At 37.8% G+C, this 17,851-nt stretch overlaps 2 protein-coding genes across 4 annotated transcripts in view; both read right to left on the reverse strand.

Annotated features, from left to right (window-relative positions):
- Nucleotides 1-67: 67 nt before the first annotated feature.
- On the reverse strand, nt 68-9,241 carry LOC120112349 (two-component response regulator ORR24-like). 3 transcript variants are annotated; one of them, XR_015974648.2, is made up of 7 exons: nt 8,411-9,241; nt 7,936-8,088; nt 7,301-7,690; nt 7,022-7,098; nt 4,846-6,208; nt 2,830-2,922; nt 68-386 (listed from the first exon to the last, which is right to left on the reverse strand). XR_015974648.2 is itself a non-coding variant. In XM_039131419.3 (7 exons), the coding sequence occupies exons 1-6, from the start codon at nt 8,556-8,558 to the stop codon at nt 2,866-2,868; spliced, it is 2,028 nt and encodes a 675-aa protein (XP_038987347.3). In that variant the 5' UTR covers nt 8,559-9,241; the 3' UTR covers nt 68-386; nt 2,830-2,865. The 3 variants fall into 3 exon arrangements, 2 of the variants coding, with proteins under 2 accessions (XP_038987347.3, XP_088570357.2); XM_039131419.3 differs by having other exon boundaries at nt 5,006-6,208; XM_088714231.2 differs by lacking the exon at nt 7,936-8,088 and having other exon boundaries at nt 5,006-6,208; nt 8,411-8,784.
- Nucleotides 253-17,851, reverse strand: part of LOC103695878 (two-component response regulator ORR24-like) — a 91,852-nt gene continuing 74,253 nt past the window's right edge. The window contains exon 7 of the mRNA XM_088714232.2: nt 253-386. The gene's annotated coding sequence lies outside the window, so the exon portion shown is untranslated. The remainder of the gene's footprint in view (nt 387-17,851) is intronic.

Consider the following 17,851-nt stretch of genomic DNA (forward strand, 5'->3'; position numbering starts at 1 on the left):
CAGAGACTCTTTGAAGTTGCAACAAACAATGTCAAAATTCTGATGCTCCAACATGATGGCCAGCCCATTTCACCTATACAAACAATAATTATTCATACTAACATAAAGGTCCACATTGCAACATTTTAATGCAAAACCACCAACTTTCCATCAAATGATCATTTGACGCACACGCTTGAGTATCCTAGAAAAAGCAAAGGTAAACTAATGCGACAACTGTAAATAGCACCCATGAAAGAGGGACTGCACAGCAGCATAAAATAAGTTCAGAAATGATGTACAAATCTGTCAACAATGAACCATTAGTCCTCAAACTGAAGGGTTTCACTTCCATATTAACATTCACATCCTAAAACTCCATCCACGAATTTGACAACATTAAGTTCCTGCAAGACACAATATAATGCATTTAGCAACGTAAAAATATTTTACCTTATGCGATTATATGAAGAGATTACTTTTCTAAATCTGAAATCCACAACAGCTAGCTATTCAGATTTGGAATGAAATATGCTGAACAGAGAAGTGAATGGGGGGAATCTTAGTGATATAAATTTTGATCACAAAAATTGCAGTGGTTCCCAGAATCGTACATTTTGATTTCATTTTGGAAGTCATGCAAAAATGTTTCTTTCTGGTTCTTTAGATATAACTCACAATCACTTTCAGGTTTCTAATTGTATGTAAGTCTTTCTCCCATGATCAAATGTCGGTATGAAATGGGATGTATGAGAAGGAACACAAGCAACAAGTAACTCAAGTTCTTGCACACATTAAAAGACCCTAGAGTCAACAATTAATGTCCAGGTAGTAAATTGTGCAGTTAAAATTTTTATATGTGCAGTAGCAAGAAATATTCTTTTTTTTTTTTACTATTTGATGGCAACTGAAGATAAAGCTAGAGATAAAAATCAGCAAATAACACAATATGCAACAGTTCTAGAGATGACTAGTGTAAGGGAATTCTTCTGGTCGGGGAAGTAAAATCTTCATCTTAAAGATGCATGTTATGCACCCTCTCTCTCAAAAACAAAAAACAAAAGAAAAGAAAAAGAAAAATCTTATTCTGCTTCAGAGTTTTTGCCAGGTTTTAAAATGTGTGTAAAGTGAACAAAAGCATAATCTCAACTACAGTTGCCAGTGTTCTGCAATGGAAAACGTTCAGTAAGTCTCATCTCGCTTGAGTCATCGGGCCTCTATTTAGATTGTACATGATCGACACTCTTACCCTTTCAATACCCTTGCTCTTGTATATATTTTAGCAGTTTCTAGTATAGATTAAGTCTCCTCAGCTTTGCATCCAATGTACTTCTTATCCACTTCTATATTCTGTATACTGATTAATGGAAAATAACATTTCATGGTGACATATTACGTTTGGAGCACCACTATGTTCCTCTTTTCAAGCACAAATTGTTGGTAGGTTTATTTTATATTCCTTGTCTAGAGACATCTTTTCTAAGGTCTCTAGAAGCTGAAGAGTATTATCTCAATCCAGAAAGTATCAATTTCTCATCTTCCAGCATGGTTCATCACCAACCAGCAGACTCAAGTTCCTTAGAAAGTTTATGATCCCAACATGGAGACATCGTACATAAACTCAGTCGCAGCTAATGGTATTGGCAGAGACATTCAAGCTTTCATCTCACAACCTCATGCCAACATCTGCAGCTCTAACCAACAAAATCCAGAAACCAATCCTCTGCAGAACACAATCCTTACAGTTCAAATCCTGGTGGGCTCTCCACATCAACCTATTCAATATGGATGTAATTGCTTAAACTCTACAGATTGTTAATATCTTCACTATAAGCCGCTCAAATAGCTGTTAGAGTACAATGGACTCATGCAAAGGAACACTTGGAGCATTAATAGTCTGCAATCCTATAATATTATTCAGTAAAAGGGCACACCCATAAGCAAAGGCTGAGGTACCTCATTCACCAACAAATGTAACTAAAGTTCATCCAAGAACTGATCTCTTGAGAATTATAGCATTATAAGTCAGGGCATGCAGTGTTGCATAGACACAAACTTGTGTTAGATCCAAGGTTCACCATTTTAGGACCAGACCCTGTACCAATATCATCCTATTACAGTGTCAGTACAAGGTACTGTACGGTAAGGTTCGACATACCGAGTGTTGGTACCACATACTAGATCGGTACCAGTAGGATACAGTACGTCCGATACAGTATCTGGTACTGACTGGCACAACAAACCTTGGTCAGATTTATATGCATATCTAAGGGTCTCATTCAGCAAGAGGAAAAAGAAAAGGAGATAAGTGAATACATCAGAAAAAACAATGATAAAACTAAGAAATATATTAGCTTTTTAATATCATAAAACTGAAAATGTATCAAGGTGTTTTGTCTTCTATATAAATATAACAAAGCACCACTTTCTTGGTGCTAAATTATTAATAAGTTATTTGCATCAAAAAACAATAAAAATTAAAAATCCCATTCTTGATTTCACAAGTTTCAATACTTTTAACTTGTTTATGTGTTCATCAAAATGTGTCGCATTAGTAAATTGATGCTTGCAAGATCTTAAAGAGCGGTGATACATACAAAATTGCAAATCTGAAATATATGGTGGTTTGTTAACTACATATAGTTAGAATTAAAGCATTTAGCATCAAGAGTGACCAAAAGAAACATTACCAAGCCATATAGAATATTATCATCTAAATGCTTAAAAAACAAAAATAAAAGTTTATTGTTGTCTGTTTTGCCAAAATTTTGTTACCAAAGTACATGTTTCATGCTCCAAAATTAGCTGAAGGAAACAAGAGACAAAGCACATCATGAAGTTTTGCAATACCTCCATCCTTGCCCAAGATCCAAGAGCAAAAGAAGCTCACTTATAATGTCGCATGCTGGACTTACTACTGGAAGCATTCGGCTCTCCATCAACCTTTAAAATAACAATCAAAAGTGTTCGTAAGGATCCGAGCCAACACATTTCAACTTGCTGAAATGTTAATATATGGACACTTTGAATTAGGTGAGAGTCCAGGTATTGCTGGTTTGCCTTCTCAGGACCTAACTACAATTTGGGCTCAGAAAATAAAATAATCAAAATTATTTATGGGTAAGCGACCTATGCATGAATCTTTGCCCTAAACTATAGAAGAAATTTCTGAAACGACTGAGTTGAAAATTCAAAATGCATGACAAGGGGATCATCTACCAGTTGACAAAGTATGATAACAGAATATCTCAGAATGAAGAGCAGCATGTGTCTCTAATATATGCCATGAACAGTTCACATTCCATAAACTAACAATGAAACTTGAATGTACTATAGATAATGAGAAAAAATATATGATAAAAGAAAGATATTCCTCCATGCTTGACCTTTTTCAGGACATTTGCACATCACTCTATCTCTCTCTCCCTCTCTCTCTCTCTTACAATATATGCATGCTGAAAAAATAAAATGCAAGTCAAGGTAATGTAACAGAATCTTTCTATAATATATATTCTTGTCCAATTATTGGTTCTCTGTCAACACAATTTTGATATTTCCAACCTTTCAGGAAAGAACAACAATTCTGCTTGTCTAATACCCCCACCAACAAATGCCCAAGAACAAAAACATGGAAACTGTATCCGTCAGCAAAATATAGTTCCCAATCCGTTTGGTTCACCAAAAAGTGTATCAATCTGGAAAACATTTTTTTCTATACTTCAAAGAAAACTGAACTTTCATCGCCACCGAGAACCTCTAGAAAATGAAATATAGAATCAAAGACCCTTTTTAAGAAAGAAAATAAGCACCTCTTCTTTATTTTTCATTTTCTTTTTCCTAATATTTAAAAACTTTTTTTCAGCCAATCATCCAAGCATGCCCTAAAAAAGATTTTTATTTTATTTTCTTTTTTTCCCCAGGCTTCCTTGCAACCAAAGATACCCATATATTAGGTTCTCCAATAATCTACATATCATACGCACAGCTGATCCTTGGACTACTACAAAGCTAATGAAAAACACATATCAGTAAGTACAACATAGTGAGTGCAACCAACCAAAGGCATCTTGAATTCACCATCCCTATCATACTTAGTTATCCACATGCACGACCATCAACTCATACCTATTAGCATGCATGTATTTGGAGTAATGAATTGTTAAACACAAAGTTGTTCAGGCATGGACATGGATATGAGGACTGGATCCAGATAGATAACCAAAAATCTGATTCAACAAGAGGAAAAAAAAGGAGATATGGGAATACTAAATGCACTGGAAAAAAAGTAATCTTAATTAATAAATAAGTATACATTTAAATATAGTTTAAAAATAAATTAGTTAAAGATATTGTATCAAATGTATTATTTGTTAAGGTCTTCCAACATTCGCGTTCCTTATCCACATTTCCTAATTAGCTTAAGAATTTTAGGAAAATGATATTTTTGCAAAGTTATTTTTGTATCTGCATTCTTGACCAATCTCGAAAGTGAACAAAAGCTTACTTTTAACATTACTATACTGAATTTCAATATTCGAAAAAAAAAAAAATTCTATACTGAATTGAAGTCATGGTTGGAGTCCTACTCTCCACTGATTTTTAAAGCTGCAATTAAAAAAATGTAAGTATCCATATCTGACGCATACTCTATGTATGCTTCTAGCCCATAATCCTAAATTGACACTTATATGGTACTCTATGAATTATAGGAAATAACTTTGATTCTCAACATCTATAACAAGGATACTTATTGAGAATTTGTATATATAGAACATTGCTTTTGCTGATGCAAAACACTATTCATATTATGGAAAAAGATGAAACGATTAAAATTGTAAGAAAGGGATAAGAGATAGGAATTTGTACTTGAGAAAATCAAAGAACATCCAGCAATCATTTAAAATAGCTCCAGTTATCTACTCTTCCTACATTCAACCATGTTCTGAAGTTTTGGCTCAGAGATAAGATATGGACTAATAGTTTTTTTTCTATGTAAAGGGGAAAAAAATTGACCATACATTCATACCGGCTTAATCATGGCATTCACAAGTCCATCATGGCTGCAATCAGTAGAATTAAAATCACACTGCGACTTTATGATCTCCAATGCATCTTCATCCTTGTAAGTCAGCTGACCATTAGCTCTCGACTTATCGATACTGCAATCTTGTGCAAGGCCCGAAGCATCAAGCACCATTTGTCCAATCACATCTGTATCCGTCCTTTTGTTACCAATGCCATTGCTCAATATCCGATCATAAATAGGATTAAAGCTATGGTTCTGTTTGTCTGAGCTTCCAAAGTCTGAGAACTTTGGGTCTTTTTTAGCACCTATTGGAATAGGCATTATGCTCCCACCAAGGGAACCGACTTTGCCATGTACATCATTTCCTATCACTGAATCGTGCATAGGTGCCACTGTAACATGGATGGAAGGTTGACAACAAATATCACCATTCATATTTGAGATAATTGGAGAAACACGGCCTCCAATGTTGTTGGTAGAAGAACAGTTATTACTAAAAGGAGCACATATAGGCAAAGTGCTTGCACAAAGATCAGTTGATGAAAGAGCATCTTGCCAGGTGTCATCACATCTAACAAGATCAGGAAAGTAAGAAGAGTCCCCAAAACAAAACTCAAAAGGGTCTGAGCTAGAGGAAGGCATTCTAACAGAAGAATAATTGCCCGATCCCCCAGCGTGTGTCTGCTCCTTATTTGCTTGTATTGACAAAGCATTGTTTGTCATATTAGCAAAAGTGCTGCTGAAAACACCATTGGCCAGTCCACTGCCAGATAAACCAGAAGGCAATATATTGTTTGCTTCCTGCACTACCTTGGGTTGTTGCAGCTGATCTGGTCCCATAGAAGTTGGCATCCCCTGAAGTGAATTTCCTTGATGGTTTCCAAGTAGACTAATGCCCTGAAGCTTCCTGAGATCATTAATAGGATAGCTTCTATTGTTCTGGGTGCAGCCAAGTTGAACATTCTGAGAAGGTACCAACCCATGCATTCCAAATGCGGATGAACTATTCATTTTACCAGGTAAACCGTTTGGTTGAAAAGATGCAAGAGTTGGTAGCTGTCCAGATCCCCTCAGTGCGTGAAAATTACTAAAACCATCCAATGAACTCATATTAATATAGGAGTTTCTACCTCCTAAAATGGTGGCCATGTGAGTTTGCTGGTTTGCCACAGTACCGAGCCTTTTCAGGTAGAGCCTGTACTTCTGCAATCACAAGATGGAAGATTCAGCCAATTAGCTTCAGAGCAAGAAAACACACATGTAACGAACAAATGATGCTAGGCAGGACAAGGATGTATTTATAAAAGGCAGCCTGATTTGATTATCTTAAACATTAGCAGTTTACCCTTGCTTAAACTATGGCCTGCACCTTCTCTAACCTTTTAAAAGGAATTTATCAAATGGACAAGTAGATCCATTCACTAGAACTAATTATGAAGAAATTACCAAGTAGGTCCTCCCTATCCTTGTGCTAAAGTCTAAATCGGTTTTACCTGGACACTTACATCTAGCTCAAAAAATCTATGTCGGATACATATCCAAATCAGATATGTGTGAGATACTTAGACACCTACAAAATTCTCTGTTTATAGCTTTTAGAGATGTGTGGAGAGCTGGACTCATACCAACAACAAGTTAACTCTCCATTTTGACGTTAGAAGTGCGTAGGACAACAAATATATATGCCGAAAGACCTTACAGACAATATCTTCTAATTTAAAATTATAAATATATATTATTTAAGTAAAACTATCTTCTATCCTAAACATCCCCATATCTTCATTTTTTCCTCTTGCTGAGTCAGACAGTTGGATATGCGTACAAACCGGATTCCCATGTCCCTGCCTATGCAACACTGGTGTAAATGGCTTCCAATAAAAGTTGTTTTAGTGTTAAAATAGTTGTCTGGCAAATTGAAATTAAATATTCAAAATGACAAAATGCATCCTCAAATATTGTACCATATATTAGAGAAAGAATCATGTGCTAGCAGTTGACTGAAAATGAAAGCCTTGCCTGCAGATGGCTTGCAACATTTTCTCTTGTTAGCTTCTCAACATTCATGAGACTAAGTATCTTCTTGGGTACAGCCTCTGTTGTCAGAAATAACAAAAGGGGGCTTAGTACTAAAGAGGCAATGGCATTTAAAAAAGGATGGCGCTGATCCAAGCAAAAGGTTGACAAAGGCATTATAATGGAAACATAAGCTTTATGACAAAGGCATTATAATGGAAATACAAGCTTTATGCTTTCCCTTCTAACAAATGAACTACATTATCAATTGAAAGCTCTTACTGTCAACGCCCAATTGATTAACAGCAGCGACAAATTTGCGTTGCAACTCAACGGACCAAACGACTCTTGGCTTCTTCTGCGTTGAGGGATCTTCATTCCCATGCAGGTTTTCTTCAGAATCTAGTTCATCTTCTTCAGTCTGATCCTTCCTCTTCCTGTTAAGCTTACCACTACGATCACGAGGCCCCTGCACGCCTTCAGAATTAGGAAGTTGGGCCTTCAGACTACTCTCCCCTTCATTCTGATATCTTGAATCAAACTTTTTCCTCCTAACCACATGCTGCCAAATGTTCTTAAGCTCCTCAATCCGGATGGGCTTCAACAGATAGTCACAAGCACCATGAGTTATCCCCTTCATCACAGCTTTAGTATCGCCATTTGCAGACATCACTGCATTGTAAATTAGCACAGTTCAGCGAATCTATCATTGGTTGCTTTTCAGATTACATGCAATAAGAAAAAAGCAAATAGGGGGTAAAGTAAGAATCTCGTTGAAAAATTCCAACATAACCATTCAGCGCTTTTGTAATTTCATATAATCTCAAGAACAATGTTATCTTTTAATCACAAAGTTAACGATCGAGGAATTCATTTTAATCAGGAAACTAGGAATCAGATTAGAACTTGGGACTTACTAATAACAGGGAGGTCCATTTCGAGGCCCACAAGCTCTAAAAGCTTGAAACCATCCATGTCTGGCATGTGGACATCACTGATAACCAGATCAAACTTGTCTTTGTTCTCCCTCAACATCTTCAAAGCGACGATTGCCTGACTGGCTGTTGTAACTGAAGAAAAACAACCCACGTCTCTTTAATAAGCCTCCACTTCTTTTCTCAAAACAAAAACTTCAAAGAAACCCAATCCTTCTTTCGACTCATACGGATATTCACATTGAAAATCAAAACTTTCGATGAGAATCATAGAAAGAACAGCCAAAAATATAACAAAAAGAAAAGTTCAGTGAAAGAAGCATGAGGGCAGTCTCAAATACCATCAAAAATTGAACTTTTTTCCGTAGCGAAAAAACTATATCAAGGAAATCGACCAACAGCTATTATATAGAAAACGAAAAGGAAACAAAAGAAAACGGATTAAACGAGAACAAACCATCATAATGGCAGCGCAGGAGAAGATTCTCCAACAACTTGAGGCAAGTGGGATCATCATCGACGGCGAGAACACGCATGCCCGTGGGGAACTTGTCCGTGGTTTCCGCATCATTCCCCTTGCTTCTCCCGCTCTCTTCTACTGTCATTCTTCCACTCCAAAGAGAAGTCGAGGACCAGCGACCAAATCCGCGGCAGGTATCCAACACCTACCTAAGAACTCCCAAGGAACTCAAAACCACAATAGCCTTCTCAAATCCTATAACAGAACTGGTCAAAGAGAAAAGACCGGGAAAGAAGTCAGCAGTTGCCGAGAAAAAATAGGAGGGAGAAAGGGAGCGGATTTGAAGGGATTCGGAGTAGAGTTGGTTTGGCAAATGGAAGGGTTGACGGAAGGAAATATTTGAGGGGTTAAGGGAGGAGGTTAAATGGGGAAAGGAGCAAGAGAGCTTCGGATTGGGTGGAATCATGCAGGGGACCCATTGCATGCACCCACGAAAATGGAAACTTTCCTTGTTTTATTTTAAGATTTATTTCTTAATTTTCTATGTGCTATCAATTAACAAGAGAAATAATTTCCAGAAAATCATGGAAAACTAGGGGAGCTACATGAGGAAAAAAAATGAAGGAGAGATAGGCTTTGTTCCTATTTAATAATTATTTAGCTTTTTTAAAACATCATTAGGCTATTTTTCTAATTTTTTATTTTTAATAAAAGTTATATGCTCGTAGATACGGTGGTATGTACCATTCACTCAATGCATCAATTAGAAAGGTGCAATGTCAATCTATCATGTATGTTCACCAACACGCATCTAACTAAGCTTAATGGAAAGCTTCTTCTACTATCTTTGCTGGTCATCTGATAAGTAGCAATAATATGGCGCATAAGCAATATATATAGCTATGATAGAAAAAATACTAGAAAAGAATATCAAATACTATGATTTTAGTTATTATAAAGAGTACGGTAGCAATTTGGTGGTAATTGTAAAAATGTTAAAAGGAGGGTTGAGTTATGAAGCAGTTTTGATCTTATTTGGAAAAGATGAGAGAGCACCTATATTAGTCAAGGTGAGAAAGTTAGCAGGAGTAAGTAAAGTATTTTCAAGATAAATAGAAAGTATATATTTGGTATAAAAATTAGCAAAGAAAATCAAAAGAGAATATTTTTTGATTTCAAAACTGTTATTTTTATATATAATATAGATTATAGTATAGATACAAACAGGTATATATGCATGCATGCATGTATGTGCACATTATATTTCCTAGGAGTGTTCAGACATCCTTGTTCCATTTATAGGAAAGGCAGTAGGCTTGTGTTGGTTAACATTATGGAATAATAGACAAAAAAATTACTCGTAACTACTTTGTCTTTTCCCCCCTGCCTTATATTGGCTCCCTCACATACACATATATAGTAATTTCATAGGAATCTCTTAAAATCTTTCTTCCTATTTTTAATGAAGACAATGTGCTTATTTTGATTTTTTTTTGATACATAGTTCTTATTTTAATTATCATTGGTAGATTGTTATACAAGAGGATATTTAATAACGATTTTGTCTTCTCGCTCGTCCACATTAGTTCTCCCTCAACATTGCTCCTCTTCCTTCATCTAAACCAAGATAAAGCTCCTCTTCCTCAACATTAGAATTTCTCAGTGAAATTCTATACGGATCAAGTTGCGACCTGCAAACCATAACATTTGCCAATTATCTGTGACTAATCCAATGCTTTGGGAGATATTTATTTGGCCTACACATAATTACATCCAGAAAGCAAGATAAAATCAAAGTCATCATATAGATGTATATTGTATACATTCACCAAATTTGCCACAGAAAACTGTGAAAATCTCCTCCACGTCAATGCTTTTCACAGCTGCAATTTCCACTTGGTCAATTTCTATAGGATTTGCCCAGTTACCAACAACAAAGAAAAGCAGAGGTAAGAATTTATTGAAATTTTGCCTTCTGATGGATCTAAATTAGTTCAGATGTATAACCTTCCCTTTGAAAAAGAATTTATAGAGAGAAAGAGAAGGCATAATTTGTTTTTTTTGCTTCTTCATTGCTTATTTTCTTCCTATATAAGTTTGTTTTACCTACCCTAATTTCTCAAATTAATTCATTTTATTCCCTCCTCCATAAAAAATATAAGTTCCTTTCACTCTATTAGGCTCATGTTCGAATAATTATTCTAAACTTCCCCTTACACTAATCTTTCTTTACTTTTTTTCCCTGACTTGTCTCGGTACACCCCAAAATAGAGTGCGCTTAACTACCAAAAAATAACAGAACATATTTTCACTCCAGCTACCAGCGTCATGAAGAACAATTTGCAATGCATATGACAGTAGATTGAAGCTCCAAATTCAGCAAAGATATATTATCAATCAGAGTGTCTTTAATTGTTAAAAATAGAAAAAGAAGTGCAGCTTTGTTTGTTTGAAAAACTAAAAAATGACAAAAATAAATATTTCACAAGTAGTTTACATCCAATCTATACTGAAGGAGTGAATTTTCTTTAGAGTTTCAAGTGATTCTACTTATTTCACATACTGAAATAAACAGTTGGCTGCTTGTCAATTTCTCACGTAAGCTAACTAATCATATCTTAAGAAAAAGTCAAATAACTTCGCACTATTCGCAACAATACCAAGAATCAGATATACTCCCACCCTAAATAGCCTTGCAAATTTATAGCCATATTTCACATGTATTAAATATGACTAATGCCAAAGCATATATGATCCATCAACAAGTTCAGCTAGAAGCAGAGTAGCCAAATAATCCAGAATAGCAGACAAAGAACCAACCATGTATCAAAAGGATGCAACAACTAGGAGACGATAATACTGAAAGAAACTAAGCTAAGCATAAATAATAACGAATCAAATCCTAAAATTTATTTCAATACCTAGTTTAGTCATCTAACAATGTTGATATTTATCAAAAGTAGGCCTTTTCTATGCTTTAAGTACCAAACTACGAACTAGGGTTTCTAAATTTATAAAAACAAAAGCCCTAGAAGGGCAAGCAGCCTGATTTAGACTATTCAATTCAAGCCTATAAATTTTCTTCATATTTTTCCTTCGCTTTCAACTCCAGTGAGGACTTAGGGTTCAAAGTTAAGCAAAAAAGAAACTAATCGACCCACAAAAACTAGCAAAGGAGGGAACATTCCTAGGGTTTTGGATCAAGAGGCATTAATCCAAAACACCACAGATTAATTCAGAGGAGAAATTGGAGTACCTGCATGGTTCTCGCTGGAAATTCGCTCTCGAGCTTGGAAGGGGATCGCCCTCAGCCGGTCTGCCCAACATTTTAGATATTGGGGGCACGAGGCGGCGGAAGACCGCGCGTATAGAAATTTCTATGCAGTCTCCAAGTTGGACCCGGATCTGAGCCATTTGGGATCTATATGGCCTTCTCAACAGAGCCAATATGGACCGCCTAAGGCCCACCGTAGTCCCAAAAAAGCTCCCTGCGAAACAGTTCCAAATCCCACAGGCATTTCAGTTTTTCTGGCTGTTCTCCTCTCCCCCCTCCTCCTCGGCTTCTCGAAGTTCTCTCCTCTCCAGAGAAAGAAGGGGAGCCAGAGAGCTGAGAGAGAGAGGTTTTTCATTTCTGAGAGAGACTCTCCTCTCTCGGCAGGAGCCGCAGGACATCTCCCTTCGAGGCCGGGGCGCGAGTCGCGAGAGCGAACCGGCGAAGAACGCTTCTAGATCTGGCGCCGGCAGGTGGAAGTAGCTGTTCTTGGCCTCTTGGGCGAAGCCCTCACCGGCGACTTCTTCTCCTTCGGCGGCGGGCACGGCAGCACCGCCGGGATCCGGCACTCCACCCTCTTCGGCGTCTCCTGCCAGTCTCTCTTTCTTCTCTCTCCCAGAGGACCCAGACAAGCCCTCTTTGGCTCTTTCTCTATTTTTCAGGCAAGCCCTCTTCCCTCTTCGACTTGAGAATGCAAGGAAAGCCTCGACTTGAGAATGCAAGGAAAGCCTCGACTTGAGAATGCAAGAAAAGATAGTCTTTTCAAGTTGCCCCCTGACGTTCCAATTTTTTCACGTTGGTTCTTTCTTCTTTAAAAATTTGCAATCAAGTCCCCTATGTTTTCTGACGCAATGTGAATCCAGTGATACAACCGTGGTGGGCATCAGAAGACCAGAACAGCCATAGCTCTCATCCCAAGAGGATTTAGGATGGTTATTTGGACTAAAATATCAGTCACAAAAATAGTAATTTCTTGATTATCAATTTCCTCATCCAAAAAAAAATATTTTTAACTAATGAAATATATTTTCTTTTTTTTCTTTTTCTAATCTTTGAAGTTTGAATTCATGATTGTTTTGCTTCTAGGATTTCAGTTCTTGTTGTTCTTGTTGCGACTTCGGCTCTTCTCCAACTCCACCCGTCAGTCTCCAGCACCGTTTCAAATGTCTAATAGAAAATATGAATATAAAAAAAGGTACAAATCCCATGCTTGTATGGAGACCCATGATCCATATGGACTATGAATCAAATCTGCTCTAATACTATTTATAAAAATTTAGAAACGCATCAAAAAAGTATTATTTATATTTTTTAGTCCTATAATGATCACCAAAAAAAAGGATTTGTCTGACAAGTTATGCATTACTCCTTTGCAAAGCAAGCTAGCTAACACTTATTATGAATCAAGTGGTAGACATTTGACTTAGTTATTAGCACAATGATGCTCTCATGCAAATTATTGTCATATGTATTGTTTTCATGAGCTCATCTTTCCTCGTAAATTGTATGTATTGTATGGAGAGAATTAGCGAAAGGTATATAGTGCATGATCTTTAGAAACAAATTTTCGGGTGAAGAAGATATAATCAAGTTAGCAAGCAGATTGTTTTGGCCGCATTAGCTGGACTTAATTTCCTCTCTCAGGACTGCTATTGCTATTAGAGTATTCCAACAAGCTAGGATTTCAGTGAGCAAATCCAGTTGTATTTTTCATTTTATTCTTGTCAGGATGGAGTGTAATCTCTTTTTGTTAATTAGCTTTATGTTCTTCTCATCACTACTCCTCCTTGGTTAACTTCCAGCTGAGACCTGACATGGAGAAGAGGGTAGAAACAGGAACATGTCTGCTGTTTACTCTCAAAAGGAAATGTTCTGCTGTTCCTCAAATGTATACAGATTTTTAGCCATCTTTTAGATTTCCAGACATGCACGCGTGCGAGACAGGAACATCTCAGACTCTTCTAAAATGATAGAGTTTGTCCCCGGCAATCTATGGCTGCATTCGATAACAAATGAAGTGGTCTTCTCCTCACTGTTTGTCATGGCTGCTTGTAACAACCCCAAAATTTTTTTTTTATAAAAAGGGATAGAATAGTCCTTTAAAATTAATATAAGGGGTAAAATAGGAAAGAATCAAAAGATAATGGCATAGTTGTAGATGCATTGAAGTGGTAAGGGTAAAATTGGAAGGAATCAAAAGTTAATGGCATAACGGTAGATATGTTGAAGTGTTAGGGGCAAAATGGGAATTTAATAATATTAAACAAAGGGTGAATAGTGTCTTGATGTGATTTAATTGGAGGGTTTGAGCTGGCTTTTGGAATGAAACCGAGAGAAAGAGGGAGGGGGTTCTCAGGCGTGAAACAGAGGAAAGAAAGAAAGAAAAAGAGAAGAAGAAGAAGAAGAAAGAAGAAGAGGAAGGGGATTCAAGGAGGAAAGGGATCCCGGTTGCACTTCCAGCTGCAGGGAAAAACGTAGATCTCCTTCCCCTCTACGCAAGGACCTCGATTTCCAAAAAGAAAAAGGTAAATATCCATCCCTATCTAGTCTTTTGATGACATTAGGCTATACAAAGGGTGGATATAGTCTAGAGGGGTCGGATAAGGGCTGTAGAGGTGGTTAAAAGAAGAAGAATCGGATTTTGACAAATTTTTCCGGCACTACGGAAAAACTGTGTCGAAGTCCCAACTTCGGCAAATTATTTAGGGGGTCAAACGGCCTCCGATGATGATGCATGTTATCTCTTTGGAATCCTCTGTGAGTGTAGAATGTTAGGTAAAAATTTCATCAAATTTGGAGTCCTGAAAGTGGATCAAAACCGGGATGAAGTAACCCACTGTCAGTTTGGGTTACTGTTCATCCGGGTGGAAAATAGGGGATTTCATGCTATAATAGAGTATTAAGCCTAGATCAAGCTAAAAGGGACCTTGTACTCATGCAAAGGAGTCCCTAATACACATAAATGGTGAGTTAATTAATTAAAAAGGAAAAGAAGAAAGAAAAGAAAAGATTTAGGGAACAGGGGAGTTGAATCAATTAAAGTTTCCTATGTTATAATTGGCACGTAGATTATAGCCCTTGATACAAGACTAAATGTATTGTAAATGCATGTCACAGTTGGGCAAGAAGCTAGGGAACAAGAGAAAGAAGTTCCCCACTGCCTGCTGTAGATTTTTGGAGGCATATCAGGGCTGTGCCAGATTGACAGGTGAGTGGGAGTCATGTACTTTGCACCATGAGCATCCTTAATTCATTTTCATGAATGTCGCCAAGTGTGAATTGATTCAACTTGAGCATATTGATTGATATTGTAGTAGATTCCTCTATAATCTTGATTCTCCATGCTTGATTATTCTGTACATGCATTTGAGGGAACATTGAGAGGAATTACGAGGGGTTGATGAGTAATCAAATTGATTCCGAATTGTGAAATGATTTCTTTTGTAAATTGATTTCATTTCCTCTATTTTAAAGACTTGTGAGTCGTAGCTTGATTATACTCTTTTATGAGTAATTAAATTGGTTCCAAATTGTGAAATAACTTCTTTTGTAAATTGATTTCATTTCCTCCATTTCAAAGATTTGTAGAGCCTTTTTAGTGGTATATTGAGTTGCATTGTACATCCTTGACCCCTCACTCCCAACCCTGATGTTAGTTTATGATTGGGTCGGAGTCGAGTGAGCGGTAGTCTTGATCATACTCCTTTTTAGTAGAGTATTGGGAGGGTGCATTATGGCATTTATGCATGGCTTGGCAGTATCTGCAGGACACCTATAGTCGATGGGGGTTGAACATCGGCCTTTGTGCACATAGTAGCCTTCTGGGTGGGCGGAGCCCAGTCCCTTCCTAGGGGGGGACACGGCCCTAGGCGTAGGATCGGCCGGTCCTACGACTTATATTCTGCTTGCCGCCGGGCATAGTAAGACCCCGCGAGGTGCAGTATGGCTTTCCGCGGATGTAGAATTCCCGCGAGGTGCCGTTTAGTATGTAAATGTGAGATGGATTTCTGTTCTGGATACTGGCCAGCATTTACATGATCAGTGTGGTATCTTATCCTGCATATGCATGTGACAGTGGGGAGTTGTTGCTGGTTCGCCTGGGGCGTAAAACCCACCTCCCGATAGCTGTCTAGCATTTACATTATCGATATGGTGTCTTATCCTGCATATGCATGTGATAGTGGGGAGTTGTTGCTGGTTCGCCTGGGGCATAAAACCCACCTCCCGACAGCTGTCTAGTGATGATTTACATATTGGTGTGGTGTCATATTCGATATATGCATATGGCAGTAGGGAGTTGTTGCTGGTTCGCCTGGGGCGTAAAACCCACCTCCCGACAGCTGTCTAGTGATGATTTCAGCATATTGACACCTGATTTGTATGTTCCAGCATTATGATCTGTTGAGCATATTCATGAGTAGCATATATGTTTACTTGATTATTCCATATATGCTTCAGATGAGTTGATATTGATTGTGGTGATATTGATGATTTACTCCATATTCTCTATGTTGAGATCATGTTCATCTTGTTATTGATCTTGAGATTTCATCTCGAGCCATGATTATATTCTGTCTCATGTGCATAGTACTCTCTACTCCACTCACTGAGTATTCATATACTCACTCCCCAGTTTGATATTTTTGATTGCAGGGCAGGTATTGTATAGAGAGGAGCAGGATTAGTGGTTGCCTGCTAGCTGTGCCGCTCCATAGTATAGTATAATGTAGATAGTGGTTTATACCTTTTGGTGTATTATAAACCTTCTATTATATATAGTGCATAGTTACAGTCATAGATCCTGTTGTAGATATGGGTTTGACCATGGATGGATTGGGAAGCAGGTATATATATGTGTGCAGATCAGTTGTGTGCCTGTGATAATGTATTGCTATATATTGTCCAGGTTTATATGTGACAGATTATGTGATTGCTGCTCTGACAGGTAGTGTGTTGTATGTATTGAGATAATCCTGACAGGTCACTATAGGAAAAGTGATCATTTTGTGCATGCATCATGCCAAATTTTTCAAGATTTATTGATGATTGATAGGTAATAGGGTTCTACGTGGTGGCTGGTGGCCTTATGCCTACCCGCACCCTAGGACCGTCGCGGCGGCCCGCCGGGAACGGGGCGGGGGTCGTGACAGAGGTGGTATCAGAGCAAAGGTTAAGAAGAGTCCTGTCAGAGCAATAGGGTGAGTCAGGATTAAGTATAGGATTATACTATGGAGCATAAGGTTTTTCTGTATGTTAATTTATGAGTCATTTACAACTCAGTAAAATATATCATGACTCAGTGTGTAACGACCATCCTCTCTTTTTTAACTCTTTTAGAGACATATAAAAAATACCTCCAAGGAGAGGATCTGCTCGTCCTGGAAGGAGGATGGAGCCAGATATAGCATTGGATGCGGGTTCCACACATATCGAGCCCCAAAGAGAAAAATCTCCTCCTGCAGACAGGCGGAGAGTTGATGATCAAGGGGAGGTAGGAAATAGAGATGCATTGATGGAACAGTTACTGACGAAGAATCAGGCTCTGAGAGAGCAGATTGCTCAGGGGAAACCTCCTGCCCCGTCAGTAGTATCCATCTCACCTCCTGTACGTGTGCCAAGAAGTTTGGCCAGGCGAGCTCTAGATGATGAGGGGATTACTGTACAGGAATTTCTGAGGCTCAGAACCCCGGAGTTTAAGGGGGAAGAAGGTGAAGATCCTCAGAGATTTCTGGAGGAGACTGAAAAGATGATACGGAGACTGCCCTGTTCTGATGCAAGAGCAGATACAGTCACCCCTTTGAGTAATCAGGTAATTTACCCTTTTAAATTCGAGGACGAATTTAATATAAGGGGGGGAGGATGTAACAACCCCAAAATTTTTTTTTTATAAAAAGGGATAGAATAGTCCTTTAAAATTAATATAAGGGGTAAAATAGGAAAGAATCAAAAGATAATGGCATAGTTGTAGATGCATTGAAGTGGTAAGGGTAAAATTGGAAGGAATCAAAAGTTAATGGCATAACGGTAGATATGTTGAAGTGTTAGGGGCAAAATGGGAATTTAATAATATTAAACAAAGGGTGAATAGTGTCTTGATGTGATTTAATTGGAGGGTTTGAGCTGGCTTTTGGAATGAAACCGAGAGAAAGAGGGAGGGGGTTCTCAGG

Source organism: Phoenix dactylifera, chromosome 18, assembly GCF_051530095.1.
Source record: "Phoenix dactylifera cultivar Ajwa chromosome 18, Ajwa_hap1_PhDact_Kaust_v1.1, whole genome shotgun sequence".
NCBI lineage: Eukaryota > Viridiplantae > Streptophyta > Magnoliopsida > Arecales > Arecaceae > Phoenix > Phoenix dactylifera.

Bases quoted from the DNA above. Each gene is read 5' to 3' on its own strand.
- LOC120112349 (XM_039131419.3), bottom strand. From the start codon at position 8,558: ATGACAGTAGAAGAGAGCGGGAGAAGCAAGGGGAATGATGCGGAAACC. The intron at 7,691-7,935 runs GTAAGTCCCAAG...TTTACAATGCAG, and splicing joins AATGGACCTCCCTGTTATTA to TGATGTCTGCAAATGGCGAT. The intron at 2,923-5,005 runs GTATGAATGTAT...GTTATTTTAAAG, and splicing joins TGAATGCCATGATTAAGCCG to GTTGATGGAGAGCCGAATGC.